Source organism: Panthera tigris, chromosome B4, assembly GCF_018350195.1.
Source record: "Panthera tigris isolate Pti1 chromosome B4, P.tigris_Pti1_mat1.1, whole genome shotgun sequence".
Lineage (NCBI taxonomy): Eukaryota > Metazoa > Chordata > Mammalia > Carnivora > Felidae > Panthera > Panthera tigris.
In genome coordinates this window covers 88,639,040-88,657,355 of record NC_056666.1, presented here as the reverse complement: position 1 = coordinate 88,657,355, position 18,316 = coordinate 88,639,040, and the positions used below count along the sequence as shown (strand labels likewise).

The 18,316-nt window shown below is 41.2% G+C and overlaps 1 protein-coding gene across 1 annotated transcript in view; it reads right to left on the bottom strand.

Moving 5' to 3' along the window:
• The window catches only part of SRGAP1 (SLIT-ROBO Rho GTPase activating protein 1), a 281,933-nt gene that overhangs the window by 53,429 nt on the left and 210,188 nt on the right, over positions 1-18,316 (bottom strand). Inside the window, 2 exon segments of the mRNA XM_007082210.2 lie at positions 6,164-6,248; positions 6,988-7,185. Of these exon segments, the coding sequence (XP_007082272.2) occupies positions 6,164-6,248; positions 6,988-7,185 (283 nt within the window).

Sequence of the window (18,316 nt, the reverse complement as noted above, 5' to 3'; positions counted from 1 at the left end):
TTCAGACTTGCGGGGCGAGGCCAACATAACAATTGTAGAGAAACCCGGCTTGTTGGAAATGGTGAATGAACACTCAGAGGCGACAGAGTCTTTTACTCTATTATCTACTTTTGAAGAACAAGCGACGAAGTATTTGAGGGGCGCCACTGAGTGGCTCAGTCAGTTGAGTGTCTGACCTTGGCTCAGGTCATGATCTATCTCATGGCTCGTGAGTTCAAGTCTCACACAGGGGTCTCTGCTGTAAGTGCGAGAGCCTGCTTCAGATCCTCTGTCTCCCCACCCAACTCTCTGCCCCTCCCTGCTTGTTCTCTCTCTTTCTCTCTCAGAAATAAACATGGGGGAAAAAGAAACCAAAGTATTTGATTAATATCTATTTACTAAATGGGGGGCAACAGTTAATATCTGAAAATACCTTCCTCAAAGCAGACTCAGGCCACTGTAGGTCTAGTAGAATTGTGGGCCATGACTTGGAGTCAGGGTGGGAGGAAAGGAGAACAATCTGATTTTCTCCCCACTACTCAACTCTATCTTTTAACTCTAAGCCCCTTCCCTTTTCCTACTTTGGGGGACAAGAAAAAGGAGAAGGTGGACAGAGATCTCCAGAGTAATTGGTAGCTACTCCTAAGTGGGAGAGACAGTCTACTAGAAAGTGGGGAGGGCAGTGAGCTGAGTGTGGCACGTGATGTCTTACTGGCTATCCTTTAGCACAGGGTTAAAGCACAGACAGAAGACAGGGCTGGAGATGAAGATTTGAGAGTCCCCACAATCTAGGTTGTTGTGGGGCCACAGGAGCTAGCTGAGATCACCCAGGATGAGTCGGTAGAATAAGCAAACGGTGGGGGGTGGGGGGCACCATTTGGTTAAGCTCGGTGGTGGCTCCGTCGGTCAAGCGTCCGACTTCAGCTCAGGTCATGATCTCACAGTTCATGGGTTTGAGCCCTGCGGTGGGCTCTGTGCTGACAGCTTGGAGCCAGAGCCTGCTTCGGATTCCGGGTCTCCTTCTGTCTCCCTGCCCCTGCCCCACTTGTGTGTTCTCTCTCACAAAAAATAAATAAACATTAAAAAAAATAATGAGCAAATGGCTGAAGGCAGAGAAACTAGCTGGCCTGTGCTGTAGTCATGTTGCATACTTTATTATCACACAAGTATGACATAAAGTGTATTACTAACAACAGTAAAAACAGCAATGATGTCCAATACTTATCAGACACTGTTCTAAGCACTTCCTGTACACTAACTCACAATTTTAACAACAACCTTAGGAAGTAGGTAATGGCTCTTTTTATTTTATGGGAGAGACTGAGCACACAGTAGGTAAGTGACTTGTTCAGGGTCACACTGCTAGTATGTGATGGGTCTGACCTGAGGGTCCAGGTTTGTTTTAAATCTAGACCTAAGCTCCCAAGTAATATATTGTAAAAATACAAGTCTTGGGACGCCTGGGTGGCTCAGTTGGCTGAGTGTCGAACTTTTGATTTTGCTCAGGTTGTGATCCCAGGGTTGTGGGATCAAGCCCTGTGTTGGGCCCCTTAGATTTTCTCTCTCACTCCCTCTCTCTCTCCACCTCTGCCCTTCTCTCCCACGTGCATGTGTTTGTGCTCTCTAAAATAATAACAATAAATAATAAAATAAAAATGTAAGTTTTATTCCCTAGCAAATACTTTGAAAGATCCTAAAAGAAAGGTACAGATTATGCCTTATGCTCTGTCCCACAGGGCTAAAGTCATATACAAAGCACTAAAAAGATTTACTGAAGTATATAATACATATTAAGTTAAAATTTTAAAGTATCTATAAAATTAAACTGGATAACAGAGGCTAATCACTTTTAAGTGATTCAGCGATGAAAATACTAATAATTCCTTAGAAATGAAATGTTTTATATAACTGAAAAATTTTGCTACTTTTGTTAAAATATCCCAACCAAATATTCTCTAGATTTAGAAAAAGATCACATATTAAATGGCTTAAAAACATTTTGCTCCACCCTTCCATGGTTAATAGTATGATATAAAAAATTAAAAACCTATAAAAGACACATTTCAATTAATGAACCAAGAGCAAGCTTCACAAAAACTATCATTCATATTGTAACTGCCCACCACTTCCATTGTTTTGTTCAGCTAATAGTACTGAGTGTGACTCAACTGATGAATGAGGTTTTATTTTTTAATCAGTATCATCATTAATAGATCAATAACACACAAGCTTAGAAGAAACTGCTTCCCAGAGAAATGTGAAAGCTTCCAGTGGTTTGAGGATTAGATTTCAATCACTTTGTCTGGAAGACTATTTAATTATTAAAAACAACAGACAACTTCTTCCCCTACCCCCACCCCATCCCACACTCTAAGCCATTTGGAGGGGAAAAAAAAAATGACCCATGACCCAGGATTATCTTGTTCTTGCTGAAACACCTATGTTGACTATTCTGACCATTTCACTTGGGAATTAAGAAGTGAATTATTTTTCACACTCAAGTGTATTTTATCATCACAGACCAAAATGGAAAACCAAAATATTGTTTGGTGGCGATCTGAGATTAAAAACAAACAAACAAAAAAACCCCAACTGGATGAAACATTTAAAATGTGCACAGCTCAAACTGAATGGAGGCACCCAGGATTGGGTCCCTAATGAATGACTGATGAGGACTCCTGGAGTTTTCAGTCCTTTTTCTTTCTTAAGAATACATTGTTTTTCGGGGCGCCTGGGTGGCTCAGTCGGTTGGGCTGCCGACTTCGGCTCAGGTCATGATCTCGCGGTCCGTGAGTTCGAGCCCCGCATCGGGCTCTGTGCGGACAGCTCAGAGCCTGGAGCCTGTTTCAGATTCTGTGTCTCCCTCTCTCTGACCCTCCCCGTTCATGCTCTGTCTCTCTGTCTCAAAAATACATAAACGTTAAAAAAAATTTTTTTTTTTCAAAGAATACATTGCTTTTCTAAAAAACATAATTATTCACAATCAGCTTCTCGTTTGAAAGTATGTTTGTACTCTTACTCAAAGACAGGAAATGGACTGGATGAGGATAACCCATTTAATTCCTTGATCAAGACACCTTATGCCCAGGTCTACAAACAATCTAACATGGAACTCAGCTTCCAGAGTCAAGTTTTCTGTGTTTAAGGGAAAACTGCACTGATACTTACACCCCCCTTAACTCCAAGGTTGCACACAAAGAAGCCAGTGTGAACACGAAGGCTCATTATAAGAAGAAAAAGAAACAATTTCAGTGCCTCAGTTTTGCGGATGTACACCTCATTTACTATATTGACCTAACTTCTCCGATTTAAAAACAAAGGACATCACAAAAGGATATAATAGTATTGCTGAAGGATGCTGAAGAAGGTGATGACTTTGGTCTTAACGACTCATTATGTGTTTGCTGTCATTTCAATAGTTTTCAAAGATTTGGAATTCTCAATTTTGACAGTACCCCTTTAAGAGCCCAGTCTAGTTGTTTTGCAATGTTGTAAATCAAAGGACTTACTGGGCCGCTGGTAGGCTGCCAAAAGCAAGCAGTAAGACAGGCCAAACACATGTCTGTAGTTACAGTTTCAGCTGTGTACGATCAACTGCTAAATCCCTGGGTTAGGCTCTATTTGTTTTACTATGAAGGCAGTTTTTGCAGCAGTGAGTCTAGCATAATTCAGGGATGTGAGTTTTATATAAAAAAGTCAGTACTGTCCCCAAACACACCATTGAATCCTGTGCTACTAACCTTATTTAGCCAAACCCAGACTTGGATTCCTTCGTAAGGGCTCACCGTTGGATTATCTCATTATGGGACAGGCGCCATTAACTCTCCCAGTCTCCTTTGGTATCAGCCTATTAACTCGAACGGGGCTTGCAGGGAGAGTCAGGGGGCTCACAACGGTCCAGCTAAAGGCGGGCACATTCTCCAGGCCCAGCTTTTCTCTGGGCAAAGCTGCCAGCATCATGGCAAGGCAGTGACCAACAAGTGGTGTGGAAGGCTGCCAAGCCCGCACGTGGGGTAGGGCCGGGGAGCATAAAGGTCTTCGACAAGTGGGCAGAGGCTGGTGTGTCTGATGCCACTGGAGGAGAACCATCCAGTTCCTGAATCAATCCAATCTGGGGACGGCCTGGTACACCCACACATGAGTGTCACTATGATACCGGAACCCACTGAGAGAAATTCCAAGATAAAGAAATCCTGGCTTCGAGTTCACAGGGTACAAAACGGCTTTACGCATTACAGCAGCTAATGACGGACTCTGGCATGTAGATTCAGCAAATTGGTTAAAATATAGCCCTATCCAATAATGGCATGTAAAATAATATGAACCGTTGGGGCTTTCTCTCCGGGAGACATAGGGGAATCTATGTAGAATGAGTATCATAAAAGTTTCAGAATGTGATCCCAAGTGAATTAACACATGTGTCCGTATGAAGTGCCAAGAATGAATTCACCCACTACTTAATTCCCTCCAACTCATGATTTCTAAAGTGGTACCAAGTCCTGTAGGGAAGGACTCTGTGCCTGTAAGCGTTCATCTACACTTACGATAATTGATGCTTCGGGACTGGCAACTGACCTTGGGGGCATCACTGAAATATCAGGCATTTTGTGGCAGATGGAAAAAATGATCTTATAGGATACTCTGAGGGAAAAAAAAAGCAACTCAGGACATGATTCAAAGAAGAAAAAAGGCCTTTTATAAAAAGTTCAAGCCTCTATTATAGAAGAGTCGAAAGCCTTGTACAGGGAACATTCATATTCCCTTCACTTAGATTTCCCATTTTGCCACACTGGCCTTATTTCCTTCTCTCTTCTTCTCTTTTTTTTTCCTGAATCATTTGAAAGTAACTTGCAAATGTTATGATACTTAGCAAGCATTTCTTAAGAATAAGAATCTTCCTTTATAATCTTAACACCGCTGTCATATCTAAGAAAATTAACATTAATTCAATAATGTCATTTAATATACAGTCTATACTTAAATTTCCCCAACTGTCCTTAAAATGCCTTTTGTTAACTTTTGCTTTTTTGATTTAGTATCTAATGACAGTTCACATACTGTATTTGGTGATTTTCTTTTTTAAGACACTGTCTAGTAGTTTAAATGTGAATTTTTTTTCCCTAAGTGCAATCAGCCTTTCATCTTAGAATCTGGCATCCTTACTGTCATACATGGGAGACTTAGGTCATGATGACCTTTCTCCAAGTGGTCATTCCCTGGAGGAAACCAGGAGATAAGGTGATGAAAAAAACTTGGTTGGTAGGAAGGTTCTAGAATGGTAGGAGACAAGAGTTTAGGTCAAAGAGCAGCAACTTCTTTTTGGTCTGAGTTACACAACTCAGTCCCCTCATTTCCTACTCCCATCCATATTCTCTCACTTTTTATAACTTGTAACAAGATCTAGTGTCAATAAAAGATAAAATTACAGACTATGAGGCACTTAAAAAAGGGACTTTGCCTATATTTATCTTTTCCTTTAAATTTCAAGAAGATGAAAAGGGAAACAATACCATTTACACTGTCCCTTTTGCCTAGAATCCCTTTTTTTCCCCATCAGTTTCCTCATCTGTAAAAATGGGGAAAGTAATAGCCCAGTTCAATACATAGTTTAGAACAATGCCTAGCACAGAGAGAGCCCTATAGAAGTGGTAGCTATTGCTGTTTTTGTTCCTATTATTAGCCATAGCAGTATACTTCATTAGGTTATTTCTCAAGTAACATCAATGTCTCTGGGAAGGAAAAAAACAAACAAACAAAAAAGTTTCCCAAACTGGTTTAACCAGTTTCTAGAGAACAATAAGGCATGAGATGTGACAACAAATACTGGCCCACTGAAACAACTGGGGTGGAGCTGGAAGGGTGGAGAAGTCCCAGAGGGTAAGGAAGAAGTGTCTGGGTGCAGGGGCAGCTAGGAGCATCACGCTCTGCCGATCCTTCCTCTGGAGCTCTGTGTTGGCTTTTCAGCCCTCGCTAGACTTCCCTACTCTTCCTCAAGGTTAGCACCAAGCTTATAAAGAAGACAGTTCCAGGGAGAACTTGATTTTTACAGATACAGCAAAAGCCCAATCTAAACAGTGTTCTCTGCTTCTTCAAACACAAATCCACAGCTCACAGTCTTTATGGAGCAGATACGTGACACAGTACGTGGTCCATGTCACCTTCCCATCTGTTTCAGATAACTGACCTTCTCCAAGGGTCCTCTGCAACAAGTCATGTTTGGCTTGAAGTTTTGTGATGAGATTACTACCTTCCAAATACTCTCGGAGTTTCTGCAAGAGGAAAGATTCGTTTTTAACTTAAAAATATATAGTTCTCAAGGAACTTCCCATAGGATACCTATAATCCAGCCCTTTTATCTTCTAGATCCTAGAACCTTGCTCCTTGGAGTGTAGTCTGAACAGAACAGCAGCACCAGCCATCACGTGGGGGCCCCATCAGAGAGCGGAGTCTCAGGGCCCTCCTTCCTCAGACCTACTAAAATCAAACCCTGCATTTTAACAAGCTCTCCTGGTGACCATATACATTAAAATTTAAAAGTAGTTTTATAGCAGGCCTCTTTAAATCTGTTGGCCTCTCAGAATTATCCAAGGAACTTTTAAAAAAGTGCTAACGCCCGGAGCACCTGGGTGGCTCAGTCAGCTGAGTGTCCGACTTCGGCTGAGGCCATGATCTCACAGTTTGTGAGTTCGAGCCCCATGTTGGGCTCTGTGCTGATAGCTCAGGGCCTGGAGCCTGCTTCAGATTCTGTGTCTCCCTCTCTCTCTGCCCCTCCCCTGCTCTCACTCTATCTCTCTCTCAAAAATAAAATAAAAACATTAAAAAAAAAAAAAAAGAAAGAAAAGTACTAACTCCTAAATCCTATCTCAGACCAACAGAATCAGAACTCTGAGGGCAGACGAGGGTCCATATTTTAATAAAGAATCCCGGGTGATCTGGTCAACTCTACAGGCTGTGTCTGGAGACCCCAGATCTGAGCCCTAAGAGTAGCTTGGGAAGTAACAGGCGCACCATGAAGTAGAACTGCTCAGTCTCCTGCTGGTTTGCTCTTCTCTTGGCGATGCTGGGCTTACTCAGGTAGGTCTCAGAGACAGTAGACTTCACAGACTCTGTGGACCGACTGTGCTGGAAGCATTCAGAAACATCATAGTCCTCAATGGTGACCATATCTTGTATGGTCTGCAAGGTGGCTTCAGTTGTTTTCTTAACCTGGGAACAGGAACATATTTCGCACGTTATGACATCGTTTCGTGAATCACACGCTCAGTGAGAATCTACTCTGTCAGGCAGAGATGAGGACACAAGTCCTGCCCCAAGAAGTTCAGAGTCTACTAGGAAAGACAGACAGGTATAACACCCTCTATCACCAATACAAAGACAAGCTCTCTTCTCCATTATCCTAAAGAGGTTATTACTTTGTATTTGAATCCTTATAAAACTCATGTGTCACTGGGTACTCTCTCAGTTACATTTTTTTTTTTTTCAAATAGCCTTTTCAATTAGAAGTGAAAATACACACAGAAAAATATGCATACCATAAGTGTATTGCTTGATAAATTACCAGAGTGAACACTTATGTGACCACCACTTAGATCAAGAAATATAGTACATTGGGAAGATCCTCTCATTTCTCCCAACTACCACACACCTCTTTTTCCTCCCCAAAGGTAGTCATTATCCTGATTTCTAACACTATATATTAGTTTTAGCCTTTTTGTACTTCATATGCATGGAATCCTATAGCATGTATAATTTTTGTCTTCCTTATTTTGTGCAACTTTATGTAGTAAGATTTATTCATTTCTTGGGAGTACAGTGTTTCATTGCGGAATGCTGGCTATTCATTGTAGGAATACCTCATAATTCATCCCTTTCACTGTTGATAGATGACTTATTTCTAGTTTTGGGCCACTGAGAGTAAGACTGCTATGAATTCATGCCATAGCATCCATGAGCAGAAGTGCTGCTTAAAGAGATTGTCAGACTGTTTTCCAGAACTGTTTTGATCTGTATTCCTACCAACACAGAGAATTCCTGTTACTCCACATCCTCAAGAATTGGTATTATCAGTTTTTAAATTTAAACCACGGTGTCGAGTATCTTATTGTGGTTTTAATATGCATTTCTCTGATGACCAAGACTGAGCTCATTATAATGTGTTTAAGGCAATTTGGATTTCCTCTTTTGGAAATACTTTGCTCAAATCTCTTGCTCAATTTTCTACTGGGCTATGAGTCTTTTTCTTACTTATTTGTAGATATGGTTATGAGTCTTTTGTTAGTTATATGTGTTGCAAATATCTTATCACACTGTGCTCTGGTTTTTCACTTTCTATAGTATCTAGATGAACCATTAATGTAATCAATTTACCGATCTCTTCCTTTATGATTAATGGTTTTTGTGTCCTATTTAAGAATATTTTCCTATCTCAGAGCCATAAAGATATTATTCTATGTTATCTTCTCGGAGTTTTTTTTTTTTTTTTTAATGTTTATTTATTTATTTTGAGAGGGGGAGAGAGCATGAGCAGGGGAGGGTTAGAGAGAGAGGGGCAGAATTGCAGGCAGGCTCCACACAGTCAGTGGAGAGCCTGAAGCAGGGCTTAAACTCATGAATCTGACCTGAGATCATGACGGGAGCTGAATGAAATCAAGAGTCAGAAACGTAACCAACTGAGCCACCCAGGTGCCCCTCTTCTAGGAGCTTTTTAATTTGCCTTTTAGTTTTGCTGGTTGTTTCCTTCGCTGTGCAGAAGCTTTTTATTTTGATGAGCATTTTTATTTTTTGAGAGAGAGAATGCATGTGGGGTAAGGGGCAGAGGGAGAGGGTGGAAGAGAATCTCAAGCAGCCTCCACGCTCAGTGTAGAGCCCAAGGCAGGGCTTGATCACACAATCATGAGATCATGATCTGAGCTGAAATCAGAGTTGGATGCTTAACCGACTGAGCCACCCAGGTGCCCCTATTCCTTATATTTTTAAGAGTAATCCCCCATCTTTAGAAATTGCTTTTAGCATGAGTCTGCGGGTGGTAAACTGTTTCTGTAGACTAGAAAATGTCTTTTATTTCACTTTCACTTATGAAACTTGTTGGCAGTTTATTTTCTTTCAATACATTGAAGATACCACTGTATTTTCTGATGGCTTCTATGTTCCTGTTGAATGAGAAGTTTGCTGTGAGTCTATTGTTACTTTGCATGCTTCTACAGGTGCTTTTAGAGTATCTTACAGTTTTACCATGATGTGTTTACATAAGGATTTTAAAAAATACATTCTACCTGGATTTCTTTGGGCTTCTTGAATTGTGTGATATTTTTCATAAACTCTAATAAATTTTCAGCCTTTATCTTTGTAAATATTGTCTCTCTTTTCTATCATTTTCCTTTCTGGGAATTTAATTAGTACATGACACATGACTGTGTTCTCTATATCTCTTACCCTTCTCTTTGCATTTTCTACCCTTTTGTTTTTCCATGCTGCATTTTAATTATTTTCTTCTGATTTGTCCTCCACTTTGATAATCCACTCTTCAGCTGTGTTGAATCTGATGTTAAAATCATCCACTGATTTGTTAACTTGGGCACTATAGTTCTCATTTTTAGAATTTCTATCCAGTACATTTTGAAATCTGTTCTTTCACTGTTAATAGGTTATAGTTCTCTGCCAAAATCTAAGCTTGACTTTTATCTCCTTGAACACAGTAAGTAGCTCTTTTACAGTTTGTTTCTGATACCCTCAATATTTGGAGCTCCTGCAGGTATCTCTCTGTGATATCTGTCTGCTGGACGTTTTGGTAGAGTTACTTGAAGCCCAGGGTGAAGCTACCATCTTCTAGAGAGAATGTCTGTTTGTTTTTCCAAAATAATCTGGGCACTAATAGTTCAGAATCAGTGGGTTTTATTCCTGTTCAAAAATATTTGATGCTCTTCCCTTTGGGAACATATGGTTCCCTGTGCCATGGGCTTCAGGCTTGGCCAGGCACCTTGTCCAGGACAGTGAAATGTGAAATGATCAGCAGAGTGACTTGGTTTACTATTACAGGAGGGAGAAATAGTTTCAATTACTCTTGTCTTTTAAACAAGAAAATACCGTTTAGAGAAGAAATAATGGCAACCAGTGTTAGTTCGGATGCTTAAAGAGGGCATGTGATAAAATAAAACAAAAAACACAAAGAAATTTAACAGACTTGTTCATTATTGCTGGGGATACGCATAATGCAAAGGAGAGATATTACTGGAAAAGAACAGATTAATGGTTACTTTAAAAAAACCCAATACTGTAAGTGGTTGCTTTAAGAAGTCATGATTACATATTTATAGGCTGAATGAAAACACTCACCACCCTAGAGGTGACATCAGCAAGACGAGAAAATGGGAGATCCCCTGCTATTCCCTCTTGCCCCACCACAACAATGATCTGGCAGCCATCTGTGGACAGAAGTGCATTTGTGGGAGCTTTGGGACCCAGGTAGGAACATGTAAAACCTTGGTGGAGCCCAGGACTGAGGAGGACCAATTTGAGAAAGTAGGCATGGGCCCAGGTGGGAGGCTTGCCAACCATAGTCCTGGCTACTGAGCCAGAAACAGCCAAGTCCCGCTGTGGGCTTCATAACAGTCTTGTTTGGCTTTGGTCCTGCGACCATAAGTACCTGCCAAGGGACCCATGAGGAGTCACACTTACCTGCGCCTCAGGTAACAGGCCTGCTGACGTTGGTCCTAGCTATGAACTGTGTAGAAACCCATGATGCAGTTCCAGTCCCTCTCAGCACTGGTCATGGAGCCGTCACGCATGTTCAGTGACTTGCTAGAAAGCATGATTCTCAGTGCTCCTGGAGGCAGACCTGCTGACCTCAGTCCATCTGCAGATCTTGAAGTGGCCCCATAACCTGGCTCCAGGTGGGAGATGTGTCTGTCTGTGCTTTTGGAGGCAGGCCTGCCTACCTTGGTCCTGGCTATGGACCCTGAAGTGGACCTGTGACTCTGTGCCAGCTGCATTCATCTGTGGTACAGGGCCAGTCCCGCCGGCCAGAAACCTGTCCAGGTAATTGAAGGGTGCCACACCCATTCAAGCACCTGGTAACAGACACACTGTGGACCAACCGTGGGTCTTGAAGTGAACCGTTGTCCCAGCACCAGACTTACTGACCCAGGTCTTGGAGGCAGTAGCATCCGCCCAGGGGCTAGACAGGATCCACACCCACCAGGGCCCATGGTAACAGGCCCACAAACTGTGGACCCAGCGGCAGCCTCGTGATTCCCTGCCATTGTTAACAACACCGCTTTTTTTTTTTTTTTTTTCCTTTTCTGAACTTTCTTTTCGGAAGCAAGAGTGTCATGGTTAAATTTGGAATTGTCATAAAAAATAAAGGATGTGACAGAAAACACCAAACACGATGGCTGGGACTACATATTATCCCATGGGATGTTCTCGACAAAGAATAACACCAGCTTCTGACACACTAGTCATGTTAATAAGTCACAGGAGGGAATATAATGAGGCAAATATGAAATAGCTGATACGAGGCTTGTAATGATTCCCCATCAGCAGCAGGAAAACGCAGTGAGCTTTGGCAGGAGAGGCCAAAAACGTGACAAGGAATGAAGAAAAACCTGAAGAATGTACCGCAGTGGAGGAGTGCCCAGGTGGCCTGGACTCTGAGATGACAATCCAAATGAACCGTGGAGAAGAGGGGACTGTCTCGGGCTTCTGCAGACTCTTTTGCCTTTTTACTCACAGGACCTTAACAATCATCGCAGAAGACAAAACAGTTGTTTTGGTTTCATTCTCTAAACACACTATTCGTTTCCTAGGGCTGCTGTGAACAAGTCCCGCATGCTGGGGAGCTTTAAACAACAGCAGTTTATCGTCCCACGGGTCTGGCGGCTACAAGTCTGAGGTCAAGGTTCTGGCAGGCTTGGTTCCTTGTGGGCACCATGAGGGAAGGTCTAGCTTGAAGATGATCATCTTCTGTGTCTCTTCACATGGCCTTCTCTGTTTCTGCGTGCAAATTTTCTTTTTATAAGGACACCAATCACGCTGGATGAGGGTCCACCCTACTGACCTCACTTTAATTACCTCTGTGAAGACCCTGTCTTCAAAGTCATATTCTGAAGTAGTGGGGGGGTCAGGACTTCAACATATACATTTTGGGGGAACACGGTCCAACCTCTAACACAAACATTATTTTATGACACCGTGCCTTGCACCTTCCTCAGGCCCATTCAACCTTTAAGACTCATCAATCCATGTGTGAAGATGGCTCCCAGCTCTGCCTTTCCTTCCCCACTTACCTACTTACTTCTTGCCATCACTGACCTCAGATGCATTTCACTTACAGCACTGTATCATTTCAGATGTGTGAAATATTACCGCACAGAGACCACACATGCATGTGCACACACACAGAGACCAGATCAGTGCCAGAGTTAACTAGCCAAGGGTATAGCGCCATACTGCCAGCACAGGGCACAGAAGGCAGGAGCAGAAGCAGAGCATCTTGCCATGACACCCCTCGCTCCTGGTACAGAGAGATGCCAGTGACCTCGCCTGTGCTGGATAATGAGGAGTGCGATGCCAAACCCATTTCTCACAAGCACCTACCTCACTGTTTAGAGGGCGATGTTGGCCATCTATAGGGGAAGCAACTTGAGTTTAGAGCCAGCTTATTAATCTTTGTATCTCTAGTCACTAGCACAGTGCCTGGGACAGAACAGATCATCCAAAGGCTTCACTAAATGAATGGTAGAGGTTGAAGTCATCCTCTTTGCAAATCCACAGTCATCAAAACAACACTCAGCACAAGCCAGCAACATGCACTTTCGTGAATATCAGCCATCCTGAGCTCGCCATCCTTTCTAGGGTGCCCTAGCCCATGACTCACTTCTAGACCCTTTCTAGAAACTCTCCTCACTCTGCTTGGTATTCTTCTGGATCAAGTTGCTTCCTGTGGGGAGTTAAAGCTTATCTGAAACCACACACACACACACACACACACACACACACACACACACACACACACTGCTTCTAAAAATATGTGTTTTCAGTGAAAGACAAATGATCCCTGTTTTCAATTTTGGCCCAAGATGATGCTATCGTTTAATGGATAAATGGCAGTTATCTTTTCTTAGGCTTCTACTGTTAACTTCATCAACAGAAGGTTGCAGGTAAGTTAGAAACATTTAAATAAATTAAAAAATACTTAAGCAAAAATGAAGTTAAAGCCACAGAGAAGATCAGAAATAGTAACTATGATTAAGTAGTTATCAAGCTCCACATCTTATACCAAGTCTTAAAAGCATCTGATAATTGCCCATAAGGGTTTGATCACAGATTTACATGACTTGGGATTCTGCTGTAGTCAATGATATTATGGGAATGTGATTCTTGAGGGAAATATGACTTTTCAACCCTGAGGTAGATAACCAAAACATCTCTTACTTCCCTCAATTACCCAGGTCATGAAAATTGTTTCAAGGTTTACGTAAAGTCTTGTTCATTACAGTTGAAAATATCCTGTGTGAGGAATATATTTTTAGAATAGTCTGTGAATTATTCCCTAGTAAACTGTCAGTGAAAGATTTTAAATAAAGCTAGGAAAATTTATATGGGGCTGTCAGTTTATTACACAGTGTTGCAAATTAATTGAGGAATCACAGCTTTCTCTCTTTTCCATTCCCTTCAAGGGGGTAAATCTACTATAACTTAGAAGAAACTCATTTTATACGTGAGATTTTAGTCATAGCACTGAAGTGAAATGCTTATGGAAACTATTTTCTGGACAAATATTGGGACAAATGGTCTGAAAATCGGGCAAACTACTTAAAACTAAGGCTGTACTAAAAATACGAAAGGTATAATTGTTCTAGTTCTACAATTCATTCTCCTTTTCTTTGGCTGTGTGTAGGTAAAGGACGGAAAGAGGAACTCTAAGGAAAGGGAAATGTAGTTGTATGGGGAATTACTCCAGAGCTAGCTTTGAAAGAAAGGAGCAAAGAGAATGTCCCCTAAGCTGAAATCCCTGTAACAGATGTTAAAAACGAACTTTAAGAACATGTGTAAGATGGTGTGACATTAGATTGGAACATGTCTGGAGAATATTTATAGTGACAAAGGTACAGATGATTATTCAGATGTAAGTTGGTTTGAAAGTGTTGTGTTTAAAAGTAATGTTTACTAATGTTTCAAATAAAAAACTTAAAGAAAACAAGGGACACCTGGGTGGCTGAGTCAGCTAAGCAGCCAACTCTTGATTTTAGCTCAGGTCATGTCACAGTTTGTGGGATGGAGCCCTAAGTAGGGCTCTACACTGACAGCACGAAGCCTGCTTGGGATTTTCTCTCTTTCTCTGACCCTCCTTTGCTTGCGTGCATGTGCACGCATGCACACACACACACACACACAAACACACACTCTCTAATAACAACTAAAAAAAACCAAACAAACAAAAATGGGAATAAAGCATGGGCAGCAGGCTCTTTGTTAATTCCATGTGCACAACCCACGGTGGCACTAATAAATATTTGTCAGCCAGCCGACTGGAACTTGAAATCGTGAAGATTGAGGTACCAGGGATATGAGAGTGTAGCATAATGAGACTGAAGGCTCATTTTAAAAGGCTTGCCCTGTAAAGTTGTGAAGTGACAAATTATAAACGGGTATCCACCCCAAATTCAATCAAGCCCTTCTCAAAACTTATTCAGCTTTTACTATGTGCGAGTATCCTGAGGTCATTTCACAAATGCTTCTCTTTGTTCTAAGGCCTGTGCTGCAAGCTCAGATATCTTCAAGGGCCAAGGAAGTGATGAAAATGAGGCAAGCGGGCTGAGTGGGGAGCATGGCAAACAGGAAGCACATGCTCTGCGTCTAAGGGGAGCATCTTAGCCCAAGCCAGTCATCACCTCGCAGAAATGCAGGTCTAGTGTGATCAGACTTTCTAATTGTTTAGAAGCTGGAAATAGATATTTTTACTCCCAACTTCTAATTTAAAATTTTTTAAATTTTTATTTATTTTTGAGAGAGAGAGAGAGAGAGAGAGAGAGAGAGAGAGAGAGAGAATGAATATGAGAGAGTGAGCAGGGAAGGGGCAGAGAGGGAGACAAAGAATCCAAAGCAGGCTCCAGGCTCTGAGCTGTCAGCACAGAGCCCAACACGGGGCTTGAACTCACGGACTGTGAGATCATGACCCGAGCCGAAGTCAGATGCTTAGCTGACTGAGCCACCCAGGTGCCCCCAACTTCTAATTTTTAAATGACAGCAACTAAGTTTTAAAAATCAAATGCTGTGGAGCAAACAAAACGTATCCATGGCCTGTAGGCTCTTAGCATGTAAATTCCCTTCTAAGAAGGCTTCCTACAGTTTTGAATGGTGCCCATTATTTGTAGTTGTTTAAAATTTGGTGAAAAGGTTCGTGTTCTATTTAGCTACACTGTCCATGCTTTTGTAAACTTGGATGAAATTCCCTTTCAACTTTTATCTCTTCGCTGGGCAGTCATTATTTTTAGTTAGCCAAACTCTCTCCAGTGAATTCTGGACTTTGTGTATAGCTGTTTGTGCAGAGGCAGAGAATTATACAGAATTATACATGCTTCTTTACTTGTATACTTTGATCTGATAGTGACAGGTCACTTTTCTGACCTCTATCAGTGGAGGTCTGCCTCCATCAGAGGCAGATTCTCTATTTCTGGTAGAGAAAAGTGCTATACAGGACTCCAAAGTCGGCAACGATTGCAATTTTGTTCCCACGTCCCGGCTCTTATTTTTTACATGATACAAATGACTTGTTATGGTTTGGCTCTCATGCTAGATAGATGCTAACTGTGACATTCATCTCTGTACTCTCCGCACCTGGCAAAATACGGGGAACGTACAAGTTGTTGAACAAATATTTATTGTACTGAAATGAACGGACCCACAGTAACAAAACCCCTCAAGTCAGCTCTCAAGGTCTCTCATCATCTGACTTGAGCTTCACCTTTGGCTCTTCCTCAGGGAGGAGCTGGACGATGACCAAATTGCTCTGGGAAACCAAGGTTCCTCCAGGGCATCTTGAAATATAGTGAAACATTGTTTCCTCCTTCTATACCAATGGAAATCTATCGATTGTCAAAAATTCAATTTAAATCTTCCTTTCAATGGGAATCCCATTCCATGACAATGAATTTGTTCCATATCCAACAGATCATAAACCACTAGTCATGCTCATCAGAAACCTCAAGACAACCTAATTCATTTGTTACTGCAATAAATCTTTTAATTCTCAGAAAGCACTGCCTGCCACTATCAGCAGGACACTGCTTTTCTACGTTGTGCCCAAAAGGGCATACGTGAAGGGTCAAAAACTCAAAGGCCTGCAGAAGCCAGACGGGCGACAGAAACGAACAGTCCAATGGAAGAAAACTGGGAGCTGAACGGCTATGGCAAAGTGGAACTCAAGTACCCCAGCTCTTCCCTTTGTGAGGCAATCCGGGGTCAGTCACCAGACTCTCATTTTTAACAGGGAAAAACTGTGGCAGGCAAACAAAACAGGTCTCTGGGCCGCCAGTTTTGACCCTGGGCACAACACGTTCTTTTCCTAGAGTTTAGAGGCTGTTTCCAAATAAAACAGCAGGAGGATATGCAAAAACAAAAACAAAAACAAAAACACCACCACAACAGGAAGTCACTAGACATACAAACTGTAGGTCTATCAGAAGCCAATAAACTGCATTAGGCAAGTATTTTGTGATGCCTCCACAAAACTCTAAGCTCTAAAACACTTCAAGAAGAGCAATAAAGGCTCATTTGTGGGACTTTACACAGCAACTGAAGACTTCATCACATGGCTGCATCTTAAACACACGGTTGAATAAGGGGTGGTTTGGTTCTTCTAGAAAGAATGGAAGCCAGAAAGCTGCAATGCATTTTGACCAAACTATACTGGTCTAGAAACACATCACTCTCTCTGAACAGAAACAAGTAATGTGTTCATGTAGCTAAAAACATCTCAGTGGGATTAAAATAAAAGAGGGTACACCAAAGTGAATTTTGGTTAATCATTTCATCAAGGTGAATTATTATTGTTTTCTTTTTCTATCTCACATTCCTTCCTTTCAGGAACTGTCTCTAGAAAAACATGTTTCTGTTGGAGCTGTCAGCCAAAGGGCTCTATGAATGAGCACAATATATAAGGTGATCAATGACAGAATCCCATTTCTTGCGTGTATTGGTTGGTCCAGAAGTATGCACGACTTAACTCAGGACAATAAAGGATCCTAGTTCAGGGATAAGGACAGTGGGATGAGGTGAGATGGCAAGCTATAGGACCATGTAGCTTTGGCTATCCCAATTTGAGGGAAAACTACTACCGACACATACGAAAATACAACTTCAGAAAACTAGAAAGCTTATGAAAGAAATTGAAGAAGACACAAAATAATGGAATTCCATGCTTATGAACTGGAAGAACAAATATTGTAAAATGTCGACACTACCCAAAGCAATGTACATATTCAATGCAATCCCTATCAAATACCTATCACTTACGCTAAGCAAAATTAGTCAGAGAAAGACACAAATATATGATTTCACCCACATGGGGAATTTAAAAAACAAAACAGATGCACATAAGGGAAGAGAAGCAAAAATAATATAAAAACAGAGGGGGAGACAAACCATAAGAGACTCTTAAATACAGAGAACGAACTGAGGTTTTCTGGTGGGGGTAAGGGCTAAATGGGCAAGGGGCATTAAGGAGGACACTTGTTGGTATAAGCACTGGGTATTATATGTAAGTGATGAATCACTAACTTCTATTCCCGAAATCATTATTATATGTTCACTAACTTGGATTTAAGTTGAAAAAAAAAAAATACAACTTCAAAGTAATGAAAAGAGAGATTCCTGATAATATCATCGGAACACAGATCCAATCATTCCCGAGGCTATACAAACATTGACCACTAAATAAACTTTCTGACTTGAGTAAGTTTGATTTGGGTTCCTGTAAATGATAGCTGAGAGCCTTAGAAACATATGCAGTTCATATTTTATTTAACAAGAATGTGGATCCAATTAAATTAATTTCAGAAACAGGCAGCTGAATTGTATGACTGCTTTCTGGTTCGACATATATTTATAATTCACATTTTATGTTCTATCCATTTAAATCCAGTAATGTCAGCAAATAAATAGTTTCCTATTCTCACTCAAGCGCTATTTTAAAATAGGATTTCTGTACTAATTGTATAAGTACTGCCATGTTCAGTACCAAAAATTTAGAGAACACATAAAAGCAAAGTACTAACTTCCAAAAAAGTTAGGATTAAATTAACACGTCAGTCAAAAGTTTTATTTCACACACTATTGT